The sequence below is a fragment of the Elaeis guineensis genome, chromosome 5, assembly GCF_000442705.2.
Source record: "Elaeis guineensis isolate ETL-2024a chromosome 5, EG11, whole genome shotgun sequence".
In the NCBI taxonomy this organism is placed as follows: domain Eukaryota; kingdom Viridiplantae; phylum Streptophyta; class Magnoliopsida; order Arecales; family Arecaceae; genus Elaeis; species Elaeis guineensis.
This window is the reverse complement of record NC_025997.2, coordinates 133,147,003-133,169,650: the sequence shown is the minus strand read 5'-3', so window position 1 is coordinate 133,169,650 and position 22,648 is coordinate 133,147,003. Positions and strand designations below refer to the sequence as shown.

Genomic DNA, 22,648 nt, shown 5'->3' with positions numbered 1-22,648 from the left:
GCCCAAACATCCAAACAGACCCTTAAAGCCCGTTTGATGATTGGGCTAGAAATCCTATAGGATTTGTGGATTGGGCAAATACAATCAGCAAGATTATTACCGGCTGGGCTAGCCCTGTATTCACAAATACCCAAGAATAACTTTGGAGTAGGTTAGTTCGAATCCCATTTCATGGGGTTCGGATTGGCTATGGGATTCGAGCTGGTCCACTCCAAAGCTATTCCTGAATATTTGAGAATATAAGCCCAACCTGGATTGTAATCCTATAATTTTGCTGGTTGTATTAGCCTAGTCTATGAATCCTATAGAATTTTCAACCCAATCATCCAAACAGGCCCTAAAGGGTTTAATAGCTTTGTTGTAGTTGGATTGATCTTATATAACGATAGCTTGATTGGCCCGTACTGTTCATACCAACTTTCCATATAGATCCTAACATGTGTCAACTTTATGATTAAAAAATCCACGATGAGGGCACTTTGTGGTTCCACTTCCTTAGTCTCTCCCTAGATATATACCTCCATTGTAGCTTCCACAATGGTCTCCGCATACAATATATAGTGATTGTTGGAAGAAACATTGTCTGATTAGTTGATATAAGTAGGTATCATTTAATGGAATAATTGTTAACTTATGGAGTCCCCTTGTATAAGTAGGGAAATTCATCCTACGTGAGTGAAGAGGCTTGCACTTTTTCATATGGCATAATCTACCCATATTTGCTTAAGTGGGAGCATGTGCATGTGCATGACCTGATTCGGGGGCTTGTGCAGGACCAAGTTTTTGTGGAAATTCCAAAGTCAATGCAGTATCCTAAATACAAATTTCCTAGTACTAAGATGCTGACATAAGTTTAGCAACACGAAAATCTAACCTCTGCTTTCTCTATGCATTAAAATCTGCAGTAGGGGATTGATACATTTCTGGCTCTGTGAAATATCTTGGTCAATGTTTGATATCCTTATAATGCATCATCCTCAATACATCCCATGTCTCCAACGAAATTTTAAGGAACATAACAACAGGGGCTGATTTGTGGCTCCATCCTAATCCACAACCATGTCATTCATTCCATTGCTTTATATTCCTAGTCTTCTATTTTGGAAACTTTTCCTTTAGCTCCTAGTGAAAGATATGTAAGTTACCCTCTTTTCCTTTTGCCCTTAAAAGAAATACTTGGTATCCATTGCCGACCAAATAGTTTTGAATCTTTTGATCAATGTTTGCAATCTCGAATCATACCATCCGCTATAGGCTAATCATATTGTACCAATTGGATAACAAAACCCAGTATCAAGTTTTTAAATCTCGTGGGACAGGGGTGTTCTGGTTTCTCCATGGAATGGGATGCCCCACTGTTCCACTCTGTCTCGACGTCGATCCTGAGCATGCATCCCGGTAGATATCTTCTATCTATCACCCCTTTTTCTTTCTTTTCTTTTTCTTTCCTTTCTTTTTTCTTTCTTTTTTTTCTTTGCTTCTTTCTTTCCCTTCTCTTTTCTTATCCCTTCCTTTATTTCCTTTTTCTTCTTCTTCTCTTTCCTTCTTCTTTCCTTTCACTTTTTTCTTTTCTTCTTCTTTTATTCCTTTCATTTCTCTTTCTTCTTCTGTCTCAGCATGGATGTGTTTTGGAGTCCTAATCCCGGTCCCGGTTCCATTTTCTCATAGAAATGGGATAGGATGACCAGGACGCCCCTATCCCACCGGAACTTAAAACCTTGCCCGATATGCTCCCCATATCGAGTGTCAGTATTGAGATATGTATTATACTGACCGTTGGTACAAGGTGTACTAGTTCGGTACCAGCACGGGAGACAATACCGAGATTGTAAACCTTGGTTTTGAATCTTTTGATCATTCAGCTTTCCTGTTATGGTTTCATACTAACAACTATATAGCTGATTTCAAATGCATGCTTATAACAAAGGGATAAAACTTAGGTCGTGATGAACTCAGCATAATTGCAGAATCTCATGTTATGGCCGACAACAATGAGAGAGCGTGGAATCCATGTGCACAAGTAACCTAACTACTTGGAGCATACACAATTATTCCCTACTGTCCTAGGGACCACATTAACATATTGTCTCCTTGCATCCTTCCCATATTTAAACCATCTGTATGAGAGAGAACTTCATATGAAGAGATCTATGACAAGTGGGGGAAAAAAGATTTGGCTGGCCCCAACATTTTGTTGAAGAAAATTACCTAAGAAAGTGATGAGGTTAGAGAAATATTTATTGATTTGCTTTAAGATTGAGGATTTGAGGTCCTTTCATTTTTTGATGAAAGGTCTTGCAGGTCTCTACTGATCATGTCTCTGCTCCCCACCAACAAATCTGCAGCAATAAGGAAAACATAGAGGTCTCTCATCAGTCCTACAAGAAAAACTTAATAAATATGCTATTTTAGAGTAAGAAGTGAGTGAAAGGAGAGAAAAAGAGGAAGAAGAAGTGAGGGATGAGAGTTTTTTCTTTTTTTGGGGTGAAGGTGTTTTGCCAAAATGGCTAACCAGTACCTGTGCCTGCCATTGACACTTTTCCTATGAACCTTTCTTTTACGGACACATTTTATAGTCTTATTCTTTTGGAGTAGGTTGAACTCATCTCTTACATCCCATTTTACAACAATGCATCTTTAGACAGCCTATTTAGATCAACAATGTGGATCTAATTGGATTGGTCAGCAAATATATTCTTTGGTATGTTTCCTGTTCTTGTATCAAAGTAGCCTTGGACTCCCTTTTACAGAAGGTAGCTTTTAAAATTTAGAATGAATCCGGGAAATTTTTAAAAACACATGCAGAATCCACTTCTATTTTTTTAATTAGTTTTGCTGACAATATTAATCATTTTTTACAGGATAGTTAAGACACTTTGTTAAATGTATATCCACAAATGTAGTGTTCTAGTACTTTGCCATAATCTTTGTATTTGTTAAAATCCTGACTAGTTTATGCATTACACCTGAGTGATCCAAAAAGATTAACTGTGTTGTCTACTGCTTCTTCCATAATAATTTTCCTTAAATCCTGATTATGTAAAAAAAACTTAGAATCTGATGTTGCCCTTTTTGATGGTGTATTATGACTACATTGGCATAGCAAAATCAATTTATATTTACTAGTGAAGGATTCTGAATGCACGCATATGAAATTGGAAACTGCATATTATAGGAAACTTATACTTCTATTATTATTTGCAGAAACCTGGAGGTATCGTTGCACTCCTTGATGAAGCATGGTATGGCAATGTTTTTATTTGCTTTTTTTGAAGACCCAACATATTCTTTTAAATGAAGTGAATTCAATATACTTAGTAATATTCTGATAGAAGCTGTCAAATGTGCACCAAATCTTTTTTTGAATTTTTGGCTGGTGAATCTGTTCGCTGCCTTTTTTGTACTATTAATCATCTTTTTCTCCTCATTTCACCAGTATGTTTCCAAAGTCAACACATGAAACCTTTTCTCAAAAGCTTTATCAAACATTCAGTAAACACAAGCGCTTCATCAAGCCAAAACTCTCTCGTACAGATTTCACAATATGCCATTATGCTGGCGAGGTAAGTTTTGATGAATTTGCTCATATTTTTTATAACAGGAATTATTATTTTTCTAAAAGCATTCCTTCCTTTCTTTTATCAGGTTTTATATCAATCTGACCAGTTTCTAGACAAAAATAAAGATTATGTGGTGGCAGAACACCAAGACTTGTTGAGTGCTTCAAAATGCCCTTTTGTGTCTGGCCTTTTTCCTCCTCTGCCTGAGGAGACAAACAAATCTTCTAAGTTTTCCTCCATTGGTTCTCGTTTTAAGGTGTATAATCTTTCTACTTTAATCAGCTAAAGATCAACAGAAACATGCCTCCTTCATATATGGAAGAGTTAAAGTTTTTATACCTTTCATTTATCAGACTTTTCCAGGTTTTCTTTGCAATAACATATGCACCTCACTCTATTGTGGTCTACTTCCTGCAGCAACAACTACAGGCCCTGATGGACACATTGAATTCGACAGAGCCTCATTACATTAGATGTGTGAAGCCAAACAATCTTCTAAAACCTGCCATATTTGAGAATGTCAATGTCATGCAGCAATTGCGGTGTGGTGTGAGTACAATTCAAACTTAGATGATCTTCTATTGTTGCAATTATACTGTTCTAAATTTTACAACTATTGGTGGCGTTAGGGTGTTCTTGAGGCTATCAGAATCAGCTGTGCTGGATATCCTACCCGTCGCACATTTTATGAATTTCTACACCGTTTTGGTGTTCTTGCTCCAGAAGTTTTGGAGGGAAAGTATGTTCGACCTTTAGTTAATGGTTTTATACTTGTTATGTTTTTGCTTTTGACCCAGTGATGTCAGGTTTCTTCTTGAACTCTTTAATTATGGTTGCGTCATTTGTAATTTTGTGTTTCTCATTCTAATATGTTGCAATTGAACAGCTATGATGAAAAGGTGGCATGCAAAAAAATTCTGGAAAAGAAAGGCCTAACAGGTTTTCAGGTAGCTTCTGGACCATCTTTGTTGCTATAACATTATGCATAGCCATACTTAACTGGAATAAGTGCGTACAATAATTACGTGATTTGTTCTTTCACGAATGTTTCTGAGGCATGAGGCATCTAGCTAGCGTCTTTAAATTTTCCTTTCATTCTGAAGTTATCAAAATTATCTAAGCATTAATTCATATCATAGACCAGTATTGGCGAGAACTTCATATAGTGCTGATGGTATATATCATATCGCCTCCTGGTTTTCCAGATAGGAAAGACAAAGGTTTTCCTGAGAGCTGGTCAGATGGCTGAGTTAGATGCTCGAAGAGCTGAAGTACTTAGCAATGCTGCCAAAGCTATCCAACGCCAAATACGAACACATATTATGCGGAAACAGTTTGTTGCATTGCGGAAGGCTACCATTGATGTTCAGGCACTATGGAGAGGTGTATTTAGCTCATGTTGATGTTAGTCCGTTGGGTTTCTTTTGTTGATTACTGACCTCAGTATGGCATGTTTGTAGGACGATTGGCTTGTAAGCTGTATGAGTGCATGAGAAGAGAGGCTGCTGCAATTAAAGTTCAGAAACATTTGCGCACATACCAGGCTAAGAAGGCTTATACGCATTTGAAAATGTCAGTTCTTGTCCTGCAAACTGCTTTTAGGGCCATGGCTGCTCGGAACGATTTCAGATTTAGGAAGCAAACAAAGGCGGCGACTGCCATTCAGGTTATTATGAAGTTTTTATGTTACATTTGTTCAAAAATATCATTTATGTACTTTGTTATTTATGCGTATTGCTGTCCTCTTGATCCACTCTGTAGGCTTATTGGCGCTGTCATAGAGCTCACTCTTATCATAAAATGCTAAAGAGGGCATCCATTGTCACCCAGTGCAGATGGAGGGGAAGAGTTGCAAGGAGAGAGCTCCGCAAACTCAAAATGGTTGGTTATCTGATCAGGTTTTTCTATTTATGCAAGATAATGAACACAAGCTTCTGATGAAAAAGCAAGCTTTTTCATTCTTTTCCTGTGATACATGTGGCATTGTAAGTAGGCTTGCAGGCATTTCCACTAAACAGTAGCAAAAGTGTATGGAAATTGATCCCTGATGAGCTGATGAAGCTTGGAAGTAACTGACATGCCACCTCCCACCTCGGGTACATGCATGCAAAAGTGCTTGTCAAAATCTTTCCTTGCTTTGCTAGAAAGTCGGCTTACCTTTCGCTCAGACATGTTGGAATTCTTTGGAGGATCCTTTATTTAGAGGATGGAAAGCAAGGAGAAAGAAGTACCAGTTAAGAAAAAAGTAGAATCAAACTGAAGACGATGATCAAAAGGAAAAGTCATTGTCTATTAATATCACATTACCAGATTTACTAAAACCAGAGCTTCATAATGTAAAGATTACTAAAACTCTCTGCGCCAGTCCCTGTGGCTCTAGAACTTCCTTAACCAAATGATATATAGTAGTTCAACATGACCTTGCATATGTGATGGCATGTGCACTAAGATAACAGCTTACTTTGCTCCACATAATGCTCATTCCTGAAACTCCTCAATTGATTTCAACCATGTGATTGACATGTCATTCCTAAATTTAGATGTCACCTTTGTAAGTCGTGTATTGTAATGGTAACCTATGCTACCCCAGTACCCTATTAAATAGAAAAGTAATTAACATTAACAGAGAGGGAATAGCATGGATTTTTAATTAGGGAACTGAAAGTTTCACATTAATATGTTGTTGTGAAAAGTGATGATTAGATCACATAATTCTGTTTCTTCTGCCCCATTTGCCGGTATATTTTGGATAACGAAACTACGTTATCTGAATTGTAACTAGATTCAGAGAATGCCACATGTTCAGTAGTTAGAAGCATATTATCACGTTGAGGTTCTCTGTCTTTATTTATTTATTTTTTCAGGCTGCACGAGAAACAGGTGCACTCAAAGAAGCAAAGGATAAGCTTGAAAAAAAGGTGGAAGAACTTACATGGCGTTTACAGTTGGAGAAGCGAAAGAGGGTACTACTTAGACATTTTCTTCACTATTTTTCCAGTGGGTCATCGCTGGAGTTCTGGAGTTCATATTTTATCTCTTATAGGGTGATACACGTTAATAATAGCTGTCACATGTATCACTTTTTTCTTTTGCCACTGACATGGATAGTTTAGTTGCCTGTTCACATATATGTAAGTTTTTAATTAGCTGACAGTGCATAGTAAATATATCTTACTGGATCTTCGCATAGACTGATGTTTTAATGATCTGTGAATGGATGCAGATGGACTTGGAGGAAGAGATAACAAAATTACAGAGCTCTCTCCAAGCAACACAGAATAAAGTGGATGAGACAAATGCAATGCTTGTCAAGGAACGAGAGGCTGCTAGAAAGGCTATTGAAGAGGCACCTCCTGTTATCAAGGAGACCACTGTTCTTGTTCAAGACACTGAAAAAATTGATTCCTTGACAGCAGAGGTGGAACACTTGAAGGTACCTTCCTGTGATAATATAATATGCATTACTAATATGATATGGTGTGGTGTATATGCATTACCAATATAATATGCATTACTAATATGATATGTTTTGGTGTGGTGTTCCTAAATTTAAGAACATTTATGATGACTAAATTTGTTCACATGCATGAGAGAAAATAGAATTTAATTAGTTCCTAAATATAAGAGCACTTAAGATGACTAAATTTGTTCACATGCATAAGAGAAAATAGAATTTAATAATGCTTGCATTCATTGTGTCAAATTATAGTAGGGTGCAACTTGTGCAGGTTGGATTGAGTTGAGGGCTAAGCCTAACTTATCACAACCTGTATCTGATGTGGCACCAAGAAAAATCAAGATAGCAAATAGGAAAGGAAAATAAAATGAAAGGAAAATAAAGAAATCAAGGGGAAGAAAAAACAGCCAAAGGAAAACGAAGAAGTTAAGAGAAAAAAAAATAGCCCACTTTAGGGTTTTCAAGTTGTCATTCCAAGCTGTTTCCTTTAATACAATAGGAATTTTTAAATAGACTTTCAAATAAGATAAAAATAAAATCACATCTTAATAAAAGTGGGAATCATATCTCTCAATATGGAAATACGATAAAATCTCTCAAATAAGATGGAAACAAGATAAAATCTCTCTAAAGATGGAAACAAGAATTTTTCTCAATATGGAAATGAGATAAAATCTCTCAAATAAGATGGAAACAAAATAAAATTTCTTTAAGATGGAAACAAGATAAAATCTCTTTAAGATGAAAATAAGGTAAAATCTCTCAAAAATCTCTTAATTATTCAAAATCTCATAATTCGTAAATTACGGCGTCTTCGCCTAAAATAGGTATGAAATTTCTGATTCTCATCATTTCCTCCTGACTGGAAAGAACTCACTTCTTGCAAGGAATTGCGGTAGACATCTAGGCCTTGCCACTTAATCAAAAATCTTTGAAATCCACCATGAGTAGAAGAAACAACCTCATTAGTGATAATGCACTCAATGCGGTCCGATGACGACGACGACGGCAGTGGAAGGAGAATTGGGATTGACATTGAAGATGAAGTAGCACAATCAGTAGGAACACTTGCAGACATAGTAGGAGGTTTGAATGTGCCCCGATGAGGAAACAAGTTCGCAACATTGAAAATTGGACTAAACTTCAAATCAAGAGGTAACTCTAAATAATAAGCATTAGGTCCAAATTTATAAAAGATGCGAAAGGGACTAGTAGCTCGAGCAGGCAATTTCTTGAACGAATGTTTAGGATAACGTTCAGGACGAATATGAGCCATCACATAGTCACTCTCATTAAATTCTACATTTTTATGGTGAGCATTAGTAGCAAGTTTATATTTCTCAGTGCTCATGGCAATCTTTTGCTGAATATTGGCATGAATATCATGAATATGTTGAGCAAAGGAGGTGGCAGGTTTAAAAATGCGGTTATCCATAAGTAAGGGAATAAGATCAATTGATTGACGAGGATTAAGGCCATTAACAATTTCAAGAGGGCTCTTGTCAGTAGATCGATTCACTAAGCTGTTATAAGCAAATTCTGCTGTAGGCAATAACAAATCCCATGTACCAGGTCTATCGCCAACTAGACACTTAAGCAAATCATCAAGGCTATAGTTTATAACCTCTGTTTGACTATCTGGTATGTTCTCTGGGGTCACATCCTTAAACTCCATCAACTGCTTAATCTCAGGAGGTGGGTTATCTTGGAAGTTCGAAGTCAAGTGGATCTCACCCCTAGGAATGACTGCTAACATTACTCCAGGCTCCCAACTCTCTTTTTCAAATTTTCTACGAGTTAAGATGTGACAGTTCTTCTAACTAAAGATTTGAAGAGGACTCTCATCTCTTTTTGTAGGTTGGGACTCACTAGGCTTAGCAAGGTTTAACCTAATTTTCTTATTGTTATGTATCAAAATATAGGTATTCTCCCTACCAAGTTATGAGCATCTATATCATAAATCCAAGGTCAACCTAACAAGACAGTAGCAACCTCCATGGATAATACATCACACATAATCTTAGCAGAGTAACCTTCCATCTGAATTGGTACTAGACAACACTCACTAACAGAAAATGAAGTTTTATCTACCCAGGCAACTCTATAAGGATGAGGATGAGGTTGAGACTTCAGCTTCAATCTACTAATGGCAGACTTAGACACAACATTTATGAAACTACCCCCATCGATGACAAGCTGACAAATCTTATCCCCACATTTGGCATACGTATGAAAAGTGCTAGTGCGTTTTCACGCCTCAAAGTCTGCAAGAGTGGTGATGGTACATCTCATGACATGAACATGCTCTCCTAAATCCTCATAATTTTCCTCATACTCTTCCTCTGAAGAAGTTGGCTCTAAAGGGTGAAAGTCTTCTATGGGGCCATCATGTAAAGTTTCCTCACCTTCAATTCCCATGGTTGGAGGGATCTGAAAGGACTGATTGGTCTACAAGACATGACTCGAATCATCAGTTGGCTTAAGAGTTTGGAGAAGAGGCTGATGAATGGGTAGACTACTGGTATAGTCATCTTCTAGAGGTTGTTTACCTAGTCTTGACTCTTTCAGGGATAGTTGGCATTCGATCTGTTGACCGATGAGATTAGCTATGTCCACGCAGTGATCAATCTAATTAGTACGAAACTCAGTAAGCTTAATTTGAAGTCGGTCTAATGACTGGCATATTTGATTTAAAGTCTCTTGAAATACAGTTTGGGTATTTTTAACTAATTCAAGCTCTTTTTTCATAGCAGACTGAGCATCTTTCAAATTGCCAATGGTCATGATAGCAAGGAAGGGCAAGGACAAAAGTGGAGTTAGGCTAAAATATTATAATCACAGAGAAATTTAGCCACAATGCTCACATGAAGAATGTAAAGTCAAATGCAGTGCCTATGTTGTTTTAACTCGTGCAATATCAAAAAGGTGATGTAATATAACCAAGCTACTGAAGATAAATGGGAACAAAATGAGGCCAACAAAATGATTCGAGTTCTTTTCTTCTTTTTTTTTTCTTTTGGGTTTAGGAAAGTATAAAATAAAAAAAAGGACCTAAGCAATATAGAAGCTACCCACAATTTGAAGAAGTCACAAGATTCAATAAAGCAACTGTACCTTATATGAGACGTGATCAATTACCTCAAAGTAATTTGCACAGTGCGCAGAAAGCGATCTGATAGGGCTCTAATACCAATTTAATGCTACGCCAAGAAAAATCAAGATAGCAAATAGGAAAGAAAAATAAAATGAAAGGAAAATAAAGAAATCAAGAGGAAGAAAAAATTGCCAAAGAAAAACAAAGAAGTTAAGAGAGAAAAATAGCCCACTTTAGGATTTTCAAGTTGTCATTCCAAGCCGTCTCCTCCAATACAATAGGACTCTTTAAATAGACTCTCAAATAAGATGAAAATAAAATCACTTCCTAATAAAAGTGAAAATCATATCTCTCAATATGAAAATAAGATAAAATCTCTCAAACAAGATGGAAACAAGATAAAATCTCTCTAAGATGGAAAGAAATTTTTTTCTCAATGTGAAAATGAGATAAAATCTCTCAAATAAGATGGAAACAAAATAAAATTCCTTTAAAATGGAAATAAGAAAAAATCTCTCTAAGATGGAAGCAAGATAAAATCTCTCAAAAATCTCTCAATTATTCAAAATCCCACGATTCTTAAATTATGACATCTTTGCCTAAAATAGGTGCGGAATTTCTGATTCTCATTAGTATCTCCCAACCTTAAGCTGAACTCAAGTTGGATGGCTTAATATTGGATTGGTTGGTATCTTGCTTTCGTGTGTTTATGCTATTCTCTGACTAAAGAAGAGCTATAGATGTAGTTCAATAAGACATAAGCATGTCGCATTTCATTTCATTTATCAGGTTGGATCAGGTTCGATTAAATTAGGATTAGGCGAGGGTTGGGTTTAAGCTCAGCCATGACCAACCAAACTTGGGGTTGAGTTGAGATTTGTGAGCGTGCACCAACCCTGAGTTCATAAAATCTTGGCCTCACTTGACCTAATGAGCGGGTTCGGCTGGTCGGGTCAAGATAAACTCAACGCAAGTTTCACCCTTACTTTCTATGAAATTGTTAGAAAGCATATTTAAATGGATTGCATGCCAAATTGATATTTTGTAACCAGTATAACATTAGCAATAAAATTTCTTGTATCTTTGGATGGAATCTGTTTAGCCAAATCTAGTGAAGCATGCAATTTTTTTTCACTTATTTAAATGTGTGAGACATGAATTTGAAGATAGACATGAAAATTTAATATTGAAAATGTCATTTTCTGTTTAACAAATTTGGTTCCCCAAATAGTTGGGCTAAGTCTGAATGGTTATGCTATGCCTATGGCTTATCAAAGTTAGTCATAACCACTAGAGTAGGTGCTATAAACTCCAGGTTGCTTATTAGATTGAGAATTTTTCCTGATGAGATAAAGTTGCCAGTTCTATGATTTGTAATTGCTTTATGCCTTGTGCAGTTTTATAAGTTGAAATTTCGAGAAGCACTTATTCTAAGTGCTTCTCCATAAATACTCATTTCCAGCGTAGCACATAGCACCAAGGCAATGCACCAAAGTTTGTTATATTTGTTCTTCTTTATTCTCTTGTAGGCCTCATTAGATTCAGAGAAAGAAAGAGCTGATGAGTTTGAAAAGAAATATGTTGAAGTTCAAAGAATAAGTGAAGAAGGACAAAGAAAATTGGAAGAGGCAGCAGGAAAAGTACATCAACTTCAGGATTCTTTAAATAGGTCAAACTTCTTTCTGGGTGTTGGATTTCTTATTCTTCTAACAACTTTTTTTCCAAGGACTTAATTGTTTGCATTGAGAAATGTTATGAATGCTTTCCTTTAGCCGAGTTTTTTCTTTCTTTATTTTTTTTTCATTCAGATGGATGGTAAGCTTATACAGCTGACTCATATAAATGGGATGAGATTTGTTGATTAAGGAAATGGTTCTCATGTTTTCAACCATTGCATGCCACTTGCTTGGCCTTCTCCCCAGCTCTTGTGAAAAACTTGCTCGTGACTTGTGATGCCTAGTTCAGTTTCCTTAGTATAGATGGTGCACTTGTTTGACTGATGCTCTGCAATCTAGAGACCAGTTTTGGACAGTAAACCCCTTGTCTGAAAACCAAGTTAGTACTTTTTCTTATCCCAATTGACATCGAGGTCTTTGGATGATCCATAAACAGCACCTATGTAGATATAAATTGGTTCCATATTTGTTCTGGGTCCTGTTGGTTTGGAGTTGAGTCCCCAGGGAATTCAGGAGTTAGCTTTTGGGGGACCTCCCCATGATGCAAATGACTTATATTTTGCAGTTGGAAAATATCTTTTTCAGACATATACTTTATAGACTGTATTTGTCTTAAAGACTTATGTGTTGTTTCGAAAGTAAATATTTTTTGCTTATTTGTTAAATGAGTAAAGTAGGCTCTTTCCTAGTTTAAAACATGTTTCAGTTCTTTAAATTAATCAATTAATACTCAACAACTTGAAAAGCACAATCATGAGTGAAAATTTCTGTTCTGCTAGGGGCGAAGATTGCAGGTAAAATGAAGTATAGTGGATTTAGTTGTTTTAGGCTTATCATTTTGAAGATCAGTGAATATCTGGTGACTATAAAACTGGGTTAATTCTAGGTTGACTGATGTAAACATAGTTCACTTCCAGGCATATAATGCTGTCTAAAATCCATGTGTTGAAAATGGTAGGTATGTGGCTTGTGTATATAATTAAATAGCATTTGCTGGTAACGTGTGAAGTGACTGGTTTTGTAAATTATCTCAGAACAGCCAACAGCTGTTAACCCAGCCAGTTGGTACCCCCCCGCCTTGGGGCTTCCCTTGGGAGAGGTCCAGGCTTCAAATCCTAGCAGCAGCGCATCGCTGTTGTATTGTTCAAAAAAGGAAAAAGTAAATTATCTCAGAATAATCTTTCTTCTTCACCTTTACAGTGTTTCTTATATGTTGTTCATGACAATAAATTTTCTTGATCATCTATTTAAATTTGTATATGACAAAAAAGGGGCATCCTAGTGCATGGTTCTCGGGAGGGTCAAATGTATGTATCCTGACTCCTGCACACACACAGGCTGTTTCCTTATATGATATGCAAGTATATGATCATTATTGCTTATATGAGATGCAAGTATTTTTATAAAATGCATCAGTTCTGTGATTAATTACTGTGACATGGCGGTATTATAAGCTGCATTGTCTTATCTATAAATAGCATCATTTCTTCTGATAACTTGTCTTAACATTCAGTCACCTACCTTCAAAGATTTTCATTACAAAAACAGTATATGCAACCACATGATCCCAAGCCAGTTGACTATACTTGATAGAGATTGGTATTCACCATGCACATTGTGATTTAATTTAAGTGAAAACCTATATTTTCTCAATTAGGCTTGAAGAGAAGATGTCAAATGTAGAATCGGAAAATAAAGTACTTCGTCAGCAGGCTGTCTCCATGGCTTCCAATAAATTTTTATCAGGACGTTCTAAATCAACTGTACAGGTGAATCCTACAAAACTATCATGCTGAATTCCCAAATGAGAGTTTACAACATAGTGCGCATTGTAATACTTCCTTTGTTTTGTTGACAGAGGAGTTCTGAGAGTGGTCATGTAATAAGTGGTGATGCAAAAACAAATGCAGTAAGAGGAGGCTTATTTTGTATTTTGATAGTTTCATAGTTGTTTAAGAAGTCTGGAATAATTTATTCTGACCATCTCCACATGTATGTTCTAGGACCCCCACAACACCTCATCTGCCACAAGGGAACACTCTGAAGTAGAAGATAGACCACAGAAATCTCTCAGTGAGAAACAACAAGTATACTTCTAGCTGCCTTTACCATTAATTCCTTTAGATTTCCTGCTAACGATGCTTCACGATCTGGAACTTTACGGGCCTGTTGCTTTTTCTTCCCCAACCCCAACACCCCCCCCACCCTTCTTTTTCACTTTTTGTTTGCATGTCTCTCGGCATGTGTGAGTACCTATTGTTGCATTGATTGCCACGTACAGGAGAATCAGGATCTGCTGATCCGGTGTATTGCACAGCACCTAGGCTTTGCAGGGACCAGACCAATCGCTGCCTGTATTATATACAAATGCCTTCTCCATTGGCGATCTTTTGAAGTTGAGCGTACAAGTGTTTTTGATCGTATTATTCAGACTATAGGCCATGCTATTGAGGTTTGAAGTGTGATTGGAATTCTTGTGTTTTTGATTAGCCAGCTAACCCTACTGAATTGTTCTTCTTTACCTGTTGAAGACCCAGGAGAATAACGATGTCCTCGCCTATTGGCTCTCGAATGCTTCGACCTTGTTACTGCTACTCCAACGTACACTGAAAGCAAGTGGTGCTGCAGGCATGGCTCCACAACGCCGGCGGTCTTCATCAGCTTCTCTATTTGGGAGAATGACTCAGGTTGAAAATTTTCTTGTTTGTCGATATCCGAAGATGCTTACTAAAGTTGGAAGTTTATGCTTGTGAAAACTAGTTATCAAGTTCAAATGTTTATTGTGTATTGCTTTTGTATTAGAGTTTCAGGGGAACCCCTCAAGGTGTAAACCTTTCTTTTGTGAATGGAAGCTTGGTTGGTGGAGTAGACACGTTGCGCCAAGTGGAAGCAAAGTATCCAGCTTTACTGTTCAAGCAACAACTTACTGCATATGTAGAAAAGATTTATGGAATGATCCGAGATAATCTGAAGAAAGAGATTTCTCCCTTGCTTGGTCTGTGCATTCAGGTATATTTATGTGCTTATGTCCTTGGAATTTGTGTTGGTCTTTTCATGTAATGTTGGCTTTGCTGGTGTTTTTTAATTTTTGGCAAGTTATGTATATTGCTTTAGGCAAAGTGTTGTTTTTCATGTTGTTCAGTTGGTATATTCATGTTACTTCTGTACATGAATTATGTAGGCTCCTAGAACATCAAGGGCAAATTTAGTGAAAGGATCTTCTCGTTCGCTTGCAAGTGCTGCAGCTCAGCAAGCCTTGATTGCTCACTGGCAGGGGATTGTAAAGAGTCTTGGGAATTTCTTGAGTACATTGAAAACAAATCATGTTAGTTTATTTTCTGTTGCCGCTGCTCTTTTTTTTTTTTTTTTCTTTTTTCCATTAACTTTGTCTCTATAGTAAGTTCTGGCAAATTCAGTGGTCTATCCATGCATTCTGGGTTAACAGATTGGATGTTATCTAGCTTTTACTTAAATGAGTCAAAACTTGTCAAATAGACCTAAAATCTCTTACTGTTACATTTTACTGTGCTCAGGTGCCCCCCTTTTTAGTTCGAAAGGTATTCACACAGATATTTTCCTTCATCAATGTACAGCTATTTAACAGGTATTGGATTTAGCCGTTTTCTTTGTAAAATGCATCATGGCATGGTGTGGTGAGAGTTTTTATTAATTACAAGGAACTCTTTCTGTTTACAGTCTTCTACTAAGGAGGGAGTGTTGCTCATTTAGTAATGGGGAATATGTTAAAGCAGGACTAGCTGAACTAGAACATTGGTGCTATAAAGCAACAGATGAGGTAGTTTCCTCATTTTCTTGACTTGAGCTTACTTATTTTTTACCCCAGTTTGATAAAAAAATGTTTTCACTGAATTTATGTTCAAATGCAACTATGTAGTACTTGTTGCGGTGTGGTTTGAGTGTCTGCCAGTATATTGGCTTGTTTGCAGTGAATTGGTTTTGGCATTTCTGGCAATATTTGAAAATATTGAAATGGGAAAGATACAGAAATTATGTGAAAAATAAGAAAATCAAAGAAATATCTGACAAATTGCATGAAGATAGAAAGTCATCATCATGGTGTTGTTTCCCATATCCATCACCTGTTAAATTTTGCATCATCAATTTGGTATTATCTACACATGTAAATTTTATCTATAAGAGTCCTTTTAACTTAAGCAATAAAAGAAAAAAACAATATAACTTTCTAGAGAAAAAAAAGCATATAACTTTCTAAGGGCCCTTTCTTTTATCTTTTTTTTTTCTTTTCTCTTCTTCCATCCCTTTCTTCTCTTCAACAATTTTTGTAAAGCATATAAAATTATCTCTTAAGCTGTTTATTGTGTGCCCTATTAATTCAATTTTCTGAAGCACTCCCTCTAGAAAATGCTATGGAGCAACACCTTTTTAAATTCTGTGCACTGACACTATTTTCCACTCATTCATGTATACTTGGATCTGAAGCAGCGTAGAGAGTTATTTTATATTTGCAATCTAAAAATAGAAAATAAATATTGTGCATGACTTCTGTTTAAAAGCTGAAATCCAGAAGTTCCGTTTACTTGGATTTACTCTTCAAGTAAACTCATAATTATTTTCTCTTGACCACACTAGCCTCCAGCTATTGGGGTTTCTCCTCGTCCTTTCTCAAGATGACTTTGTGGACCAGTTAGGATTTTATCTTTTCAATTTCCCAAGCATTCCTCTTTCTTTAGGGTGTCTTACTGAGTGGTTATGACCATAAGGAGTCACCTATCTTCTTAAGAATAAGAAAGCAGAGCCATTATCATTCTCTTGAATTGACTGAGATTTTGGTGGAGTCTCCTTGAGAAAGAGGAAAGTGGGGAAAAGCCCATAAATGGTTATTGGAGTTGCCAGAGTTTGTCAGAAAGAGATACACGGAGAGTTGAAGGCCATCACCAGGCTGCAAATGTCTCCTCGAAAAGAGGCATGGGAATGAAAACCCATCAAAAAATTTGGACTTTAAATGATAGATTAACAAAATGGTTGATACTTGATACTCTTGTTCTTTCTAATCAGTGAGACTGGATATTTAGGTTGTTCTAAGCTGCCATAAAGCTGCATCTGCATGTATGGATGGGAATAAGTATATTGGTGCTTTACATTTAAATGTGTTAGCATTCCTCACTCTAAAGTCAATAGACTAATACCGGAAGATCTAATTTCATGTTGTTGAAGTGAAAAAAATTCAAATGGGAATGGATTTGTAACTTACTAACCTTGGTTAAGATACGTAAAATGTTAGAACTTTGCCTTCTGTCTGTTTTTGGTTATGTATCTCAATTCTTTAAATTTTAATCTTGTTTACAAGAGAAAGTTCATTTTGCAGTCATTATTAATTCTACCTTTTAATGTTTTGGTTTTAGTGAATTCAGGACTGGTTGACAATCTTAATTTGTTAGTGGTCTAGTTTGTGAACATTATTTTTCATTGCCTAATAATTCTTCAATTGCAGTATGCTGGTTCAGCTTGGGATGAGCTAAAGCATATCAGACAGGCTATTGGGTTCCTGGTACTGAGTTCTTGTTGTACTGCTATTTGGTTTGCACATAATTTTTAACCCCTTGTTGGATTTTTTTTTTTTTAGTATGTCTTTCTTTCTGTTATACGAATTTACTGTTGTACAAGTTCAAGTTAGAAAAATATTGTAGTACCTGCACAAATTAGTAAACTGAGACCGTCTCTTCCTAGACTCAAAATTCTGTATCTTCAAGGTGGGCAACCATTCAGATTCCTTTTTCTTCCAATTGGAGAATATGTCTTGAAAATTTGGTTTCTCCAGGTTATCCATCAAAAACCAAAGAAGACATTGGATGAAATAAGCCATGATCTTTGCCCGGTGAGTGAAACCTCTTAATGTTCCCCTGTGCTTTTTCTCCATACAGCTTTCATGAAATCCAACCAGCTCTACTATTCCATTCACAGGTACTCAGTATACAACAGCTATACCGGATCAGTACAATGTACTGGGATGACAAGTATGGCACCCATAGTGTATCACCAGAGGTAAGCTTTAAGTAAGCTTTATTTTGATGCTGTTCGTTCAGATACTGTTCGGACTGCTACTTAGCATATGGAGGATTTCTGATGAGAGCGGGAATTCTGACTAGGTTATATCAAATATGAGGGTATTGATGACTGAAGACTCAAACAATCCTGTGAGCAACTCGTTCTTGTTGGATGATGATTCAAGGTTACAAATATATTATTACTTACAAATTTGTTTCTTTTTTTTTGAGAAAAAAATATTTCATCATTTTGCTGGAAATCCTTCATATAACCTTATTGAACGTGCAGCATACCATTTTCGGTTGATGACATATCGAAGTCGATGGAACAGATTGATGTATCTGACATCGAACCACCCCCGCTTGTTAGGGAGAACTCGGGTTTTGTTTTCCTGCTTCCACGCTCTGAATAAACACTTACTACATTGACTTACACCATCAAAAATCAGAATGCAGCCCTACGATGAATTTGACAGCCATGTGAACTGTGGGAGTGATCAATTCTTCCGGCTTGATGAGGGTTATTCTTCTCTCACATGGAGGGCCTTGGTTATTCAGCTTCACAAAGGAGTTCCACAGAAGGCAAGTTCAGCACTCTTCCTCCAGTTTCAGTTAACTGTGTTGGTGATGCCGAAACTCAAGGTGTTGGCCTGCTCTATTTTTGAATGGTGTGTTGTTCTTCTGGATGTAAGATTCAATTTTGATTCAAGCTGAAGGAACGGTTCCTTTTGTTTTTTTTTTTTCTTTTTTTTTTTTTCAGTTGATTCTTCTCTCATTGAGTTGGGAATACAAATATAGGATGAAAGTTGTTTTGCGTACAATGGCAAGAACCAAACTTGACTGTTTCCAGGTTTGAAAGTTCTTGCTTCTCAAAAGCTGAATATCAGCATCTCTTGTAAAACTTGGGAAGGAGGCATCCAACAAATAGAGGTTTCAATATAATACTCCTCTAACGATTGTGTTATGCGAGAGTCAAAATGTTAGAATCAATCATAGCCTTTTCATCATGATACGCCCAATAAATCTGTTGGTGATGAAGAAACTAAAACGTATCTCTGAATATAAGCAACAAGCTGTTTGGTGGTCTGAAAGTTCCTCTTTTGGCAAGTCTTCAATCTTTGACTGCTGACTTGATCAAAAGCTGATTTACTCAATCAGTATAACAAGATTTTTCATGAGAACTGTGCACATGCGGTCGACAAAAGAATATATATTTCATTTAGATGGCTCTTCCATTCCCATTATCAGCGGTAGACCTGGATTCATCTTGCATTAGGGTTTTTTACAAGAACAGATGACTTTTTAAGAACTCCAGGTGGTTGTGGGATTCATAAGCAGTGCACTGGAAGACGTAATCCCCTTTTCTCCAATGAAAGGCGAACAATGATGCGTAATTGCCATTCGGCATGCATATTTTTAGACTCACCGTTTAAGATGAATCATTGCTCTTTCTGAATTCCCAAAAAGGGGGTTTGATCTAGTAGTCTCCTTCTGCTGTAATATTTAGAAAGTCTAATATCCTCTTCTAACAATCAAGCCCATCCAATTGTGGCCCATCAAGCCCACAGAAAAAAAAAAAAAAAAAAACTAAGACTCCCAACAGGAGTCTTCTTCTTCCTCCTTTTGCCCGCCTAGATCAAGGATTCCTAGGGTAATTAGGAATCCTAGGAAGAGCTCTATAAAACCTTTCCTTCTTCCTTCATAGCCGGCCACGAGCATTGATTTCTCCCTCTTCTTTCTCTCGGATTTTTTCATTGAAGTCGCCGACACTCTCTTCGTGTTTGCTTCAAATTTTATTCGGAGATCTCACCACAGTCGGAGGTAAGCCCTGACCCTCCTTCCTCTCTTCCTTCTCCTCCTTCTCATGGCATGGCGCACCCTCGCCGGCCATCGAGTTCGTCGGAAAATCCACAAAAAGGCAAGTCTCTATTTTTCTTTATTCAGTCCAGCCATCTCTCTCTCTTTTCTGGCCATCGGCACTGTTGTTTGTAGCATCTCATCTCTACGTTTGGACCCCGACCTCTCTACCTATCTTTCTTGAAAGTCATGGCCGTCAGTGATCGGTCAATGACCGGAGAAATTCAAGGAAAGGGGGGGCGGTCCCCTGTTTTTTTGAATTCCTCTAAATTCTCATCGAGCGATCCTCGCCTTCGGCTGTCTCTTGCCCCACTGCCATCGCTGGAGCACAAGTCACCAAGTCCCCCCTCGTGTCCCTCTTTTATTCGGCCAGGAAAAGAAAGAAAAAAAGAAAAGAAAGAAGAAGAAGAAAAGAAAAGAAAAAGAAAAAGAAAAAAAGAGAGAAATTTTTTTTTTCTCTCTCCTCTCTCTCTCTTTCTTTCTCTAAGGTCTTTCTACTATCTCTCTAACTGCATCACGGATCCTAGGATAAATTTAAGATGAAAATAAGATGATCTGAAATCACTTCAAAAATCATGCAGTAGGTTGGATCCCAGTCCGATCCTTATTCAAAATTTATAGCATCTGATCACAGTTAATCTATATTGAGTCATCTTGATATGATCTCTGATGATCTCAATCATGATTACCTCTTTTGAAGGATACGAAGATTCTCTCTTTACTTTCTCTCTCATGATCGACTTTCTCTCTCTAAGAAGGTTTATGAATCCTGTATCAAGTCATGCCTTCATCTTCTAAGAATCTATGTTGACTCCAACAAGATGACCCGAAGCCGCTTTGATATCCATGCTGTATGTCAACCTCATTTGGCCATATCAAGTATCTTTCAAATCCATTATTAATGAACCCTTTTGATTGATCTTGACCTTGATTTGATCTGTACTTCATGATTCCTTGATTAAGTCGCTTAAATCTGACCCTCAGCTTGGGGGCCTTGAATTGTTCTGATGTCTGGATGGTCCAACACGTCCGGTCAACAGTCTTCTTTTCTTATGATTTAATCTTATTATATTCATCGAATAGAAATTGATGATGATTTGATATTTTAAATAGGATTAGCTGATTCTTCTAATGAAGTCTGAAGATCTAAGATGAACGAAGTAAGTGGATCTTATGCTTCTTATTTATTTTTAAATAATCATATTTTTCATGCAAAGAATTGCTGTTGATGAAATCATATTTTTCATAAAATAAGGATCAGCATATGTGATATGAAAAAATATATTTTATTATGAGCATTAATTTCATAAATATGTTTTATGAAAGTAGCTTGATTATGAGGCATAAATTTTATTATTTTTTTTTATTTATGTATATGTATGTTTTAAGAAAAAAATATAAAAATTTCAAAGGCTCTTAGATAGCTATGAACGAATCTCTTCAAGAAGGTCGACATCCGAAGCTAGCATCCATACGAAATATGGCCCCGCTAACGGAAATAAAATTGGCATACGAGATAAGAACTCTATCGATTAAGAAATATGACTTTGTCATGGGTATAATAATGATCTTAACATGAATATCTGTGAGCAATATTTTGAAACATAATACGAATACATGACAAGAATGATTTATGATTCATGATTGTGAAATATACATGATTTATGCATGCATGATAGGTTTATAACTCATTTTATTATATATTTAATAAAATATTTATTTTTATAATATCTGTTACTTTCTAAATATTATATTATCATAGAAAACTTATGCTTGATCCGGTAAGGAATCGCAAGTTCTACTTACTAAACTAATGTAGCTCATATTCTTTTTATTTTTTTTTTACAGAGAAAAAAAGTTAGGATCGATGAAGGATTTAAGCTTGGAGATTTGCATAGCAAGCTTGAAAATTTGGTAGCAGAAGTTTAGTTTATTTTATGATCATGGATTTATAGTTATTTATTTACGAATGTTGAGATTTGGATTTAGTCACTCTGAATTAATATTGATTTAATTATTTGATGAATAATAAAATTAAATCTTTTATTTGATAGATTTTAGCTGATTATGATTGATTAGCTTTATGTTATCGTGGGCCCCATCTCTCGATAGTATGGTCGTGTTATATCCCAAATTTGGGACATGATATTTTATGGTATCAGAGCCTAGATTATGATTATTTGGGGTTGTGGATTAAATGATTAGGACATGATATAAGTAATATCAGAGCTTAGGTTATGATCAATAAGGACTATGACTTAAGTGGGATTTAAATATAAAGGTTATGATTACAAAAAACATAATAGAAGTAGCAGAAAGAATTCAAAGTCTGAATTTCGGATCAATAGGTATTATAATAATTTTTTTTTGTAAAAAATGGTATATGATGTGTATTAAAGAATTGGATGAATTATATCTTGAATTTCAATAAATAAAGCTTGACGTAAGTACGAGAGATGTTGACCCTGAAATAAAATAGGATATATTGATATATTGTATTGAGTATACCTGTTCAATTATTATTTAGATGATTCCGGAGTTCTAAACTTGATGTGGGTGAAGTTCATGATGGCTTTTCAAATTTTGATATTAATTATTTGATCATTATTGTTGCCCAGCTATGCAACCCAAGAGGAGGGGTGAATTGGGTTTCTAAAAATTTTAAGCTTTACTAATGACTTATGAGAAATGTTTGACAAAGCTAAATAGATAGAGTGAGTAGAATTAATTCAAGGCTAATAGCAAGAGCAAGAATGCAAGAGAATAATGAAGAGATAAAGAAGAGCAATTAGACACACACCAAACACAAGGATTTATAGTGGTTTGGTGCCAACCTTGCACCTACATCCACTCCCCAAGCTCCTACTTGAGAATTTCAATCCACTAATCTTGTATTCAACCCGAATACAAACGTCGAAAACTCCGACTCTAGCTATCCCAAGCTAGACCATTTGTTTCACAGGTACAAGCCAACCCAA

General features: G+C 36.3%; 1 protein-coding gene across 5 annotated transcripts in view; it reads left to right on the top strand.

Annotated features, from left to right (window-relative positions):
* LOC105046229 (myosin-11) overlaps nucleotides 1-18,455 on the top strand; it is a 29,084-nt gene extending 10,629 nt beyond the window's left edge. For 2 of the 5 annotated variants that reach the window (XM_010924742.4, XM_073258730.1), the window contains exons 14-39: nucleotides 3,205-3,242; nucleotides 3,437-3,563; nucleotides 3,646-3,816; nucleotides 3,978-4,109; nucleotides 4,190-4,299; nucleotides 4,447-4,507; nucleotides 4,766-4,943; nucleotides 5,021-5,226; nucleotides 5,322-5,441; nucleotides 6,425-6,523; nucleotides 6,784-6,993; nucleotides 11,641-11,780; nucleotides 13,445-13,556; nucleotides 13,646-13,696; nucleotides 13,791-13,874; nucleotides 14,069-14,239; nucleotides 14,319-14,474; nucleotides 14,590-14,796; nucleotides 14,969-15,112; nucleotides 15,321-15,391; nucleotides 15,484-15,583; nucleotides 17,261-17,317; nucleotides 17,588-17,644; nucleotides 17,731-17,811; nucleotides 17,916-17,998; nucleotides 18,103-18,455. In XM_010924742.4, coding sequence (XP_010923044.1) covers nucleotides 3,205-3,242; nucleotides 3,437-3,563; nucleotides 3,646-3,816; nucleotides 3,978-4,109; nucleotides 4,190-4,299; nucleotides 4,447-4,507; nucleotides 4,766-4,943; nucleotides 5,021-5,226; nucleotides 5,322-5,441; nucleotides 6,425-6,523; nucleotides 6,784-6,993; nucleotides 11,641-11,780; nucleotides 13,445-13,556; nucleotides 13,646-13,696; nucleotides 13,791-13,874; nucleotides 14,069-14,239; nucleotides 14,319-14,474; nucleotides 14,590-14,796; nucleotides 14,969-15,112; nucleotides 15,321-15,391; nucleotides 15,484-15,583; nucleotides 17,261-17,317; nucleotides 17,588-17,644; nucleotides 17,731-17,811; nucleotides 17,916-17,998; nucleotides 18,103-18,226 — 3,090 coding nt within the window. In that variant the 3' untranslated portion in view covers nucleotides 18,227-18,455. Of the gene's footprint in view, nucleotides 1-3,204; nucleotides 3,243-3,436; nucleotides 3,564-3,645; nucleotides 3,817-3,977; nucleotides 4,110-4,189; nucleotides 4,300-4,446; nucleotides 4,508-4,765; nucleotides 4,944-5,020; nucleotides 5,227-5,321; nucleotides 5,442-6,424; nucleotides 6,524-6,783; nucleotides 6,994-11,640; nucleotides 11,781-13,444; nucleotides 13,557-13,645; nucleotides 13,697-13,790; nucleotides 13,875-14,068; nucleotides 14,240-14,318; nucleotides 14,475-14,589; nucleotides 14,797-14,968; nucleotides 15,113-15,320; nucleotides 15,392-15,483; nucleotides 15,584-17,260; nucleotides 17,318-17,587; nucleotides 17,645-17,730; nucleotides 17,812-17,915; nucleotides 17,999-18,102 lie in introns of those variants that run through there. The other 3 variants (XM_029264915.2, XR_012141780.1, XM_073258731.1) reach the window with 3 other exon arrangements.
* The last annotated feature ends 4,193 nt before the right edge of the window (nucleotides 18,456-22,648 follow it).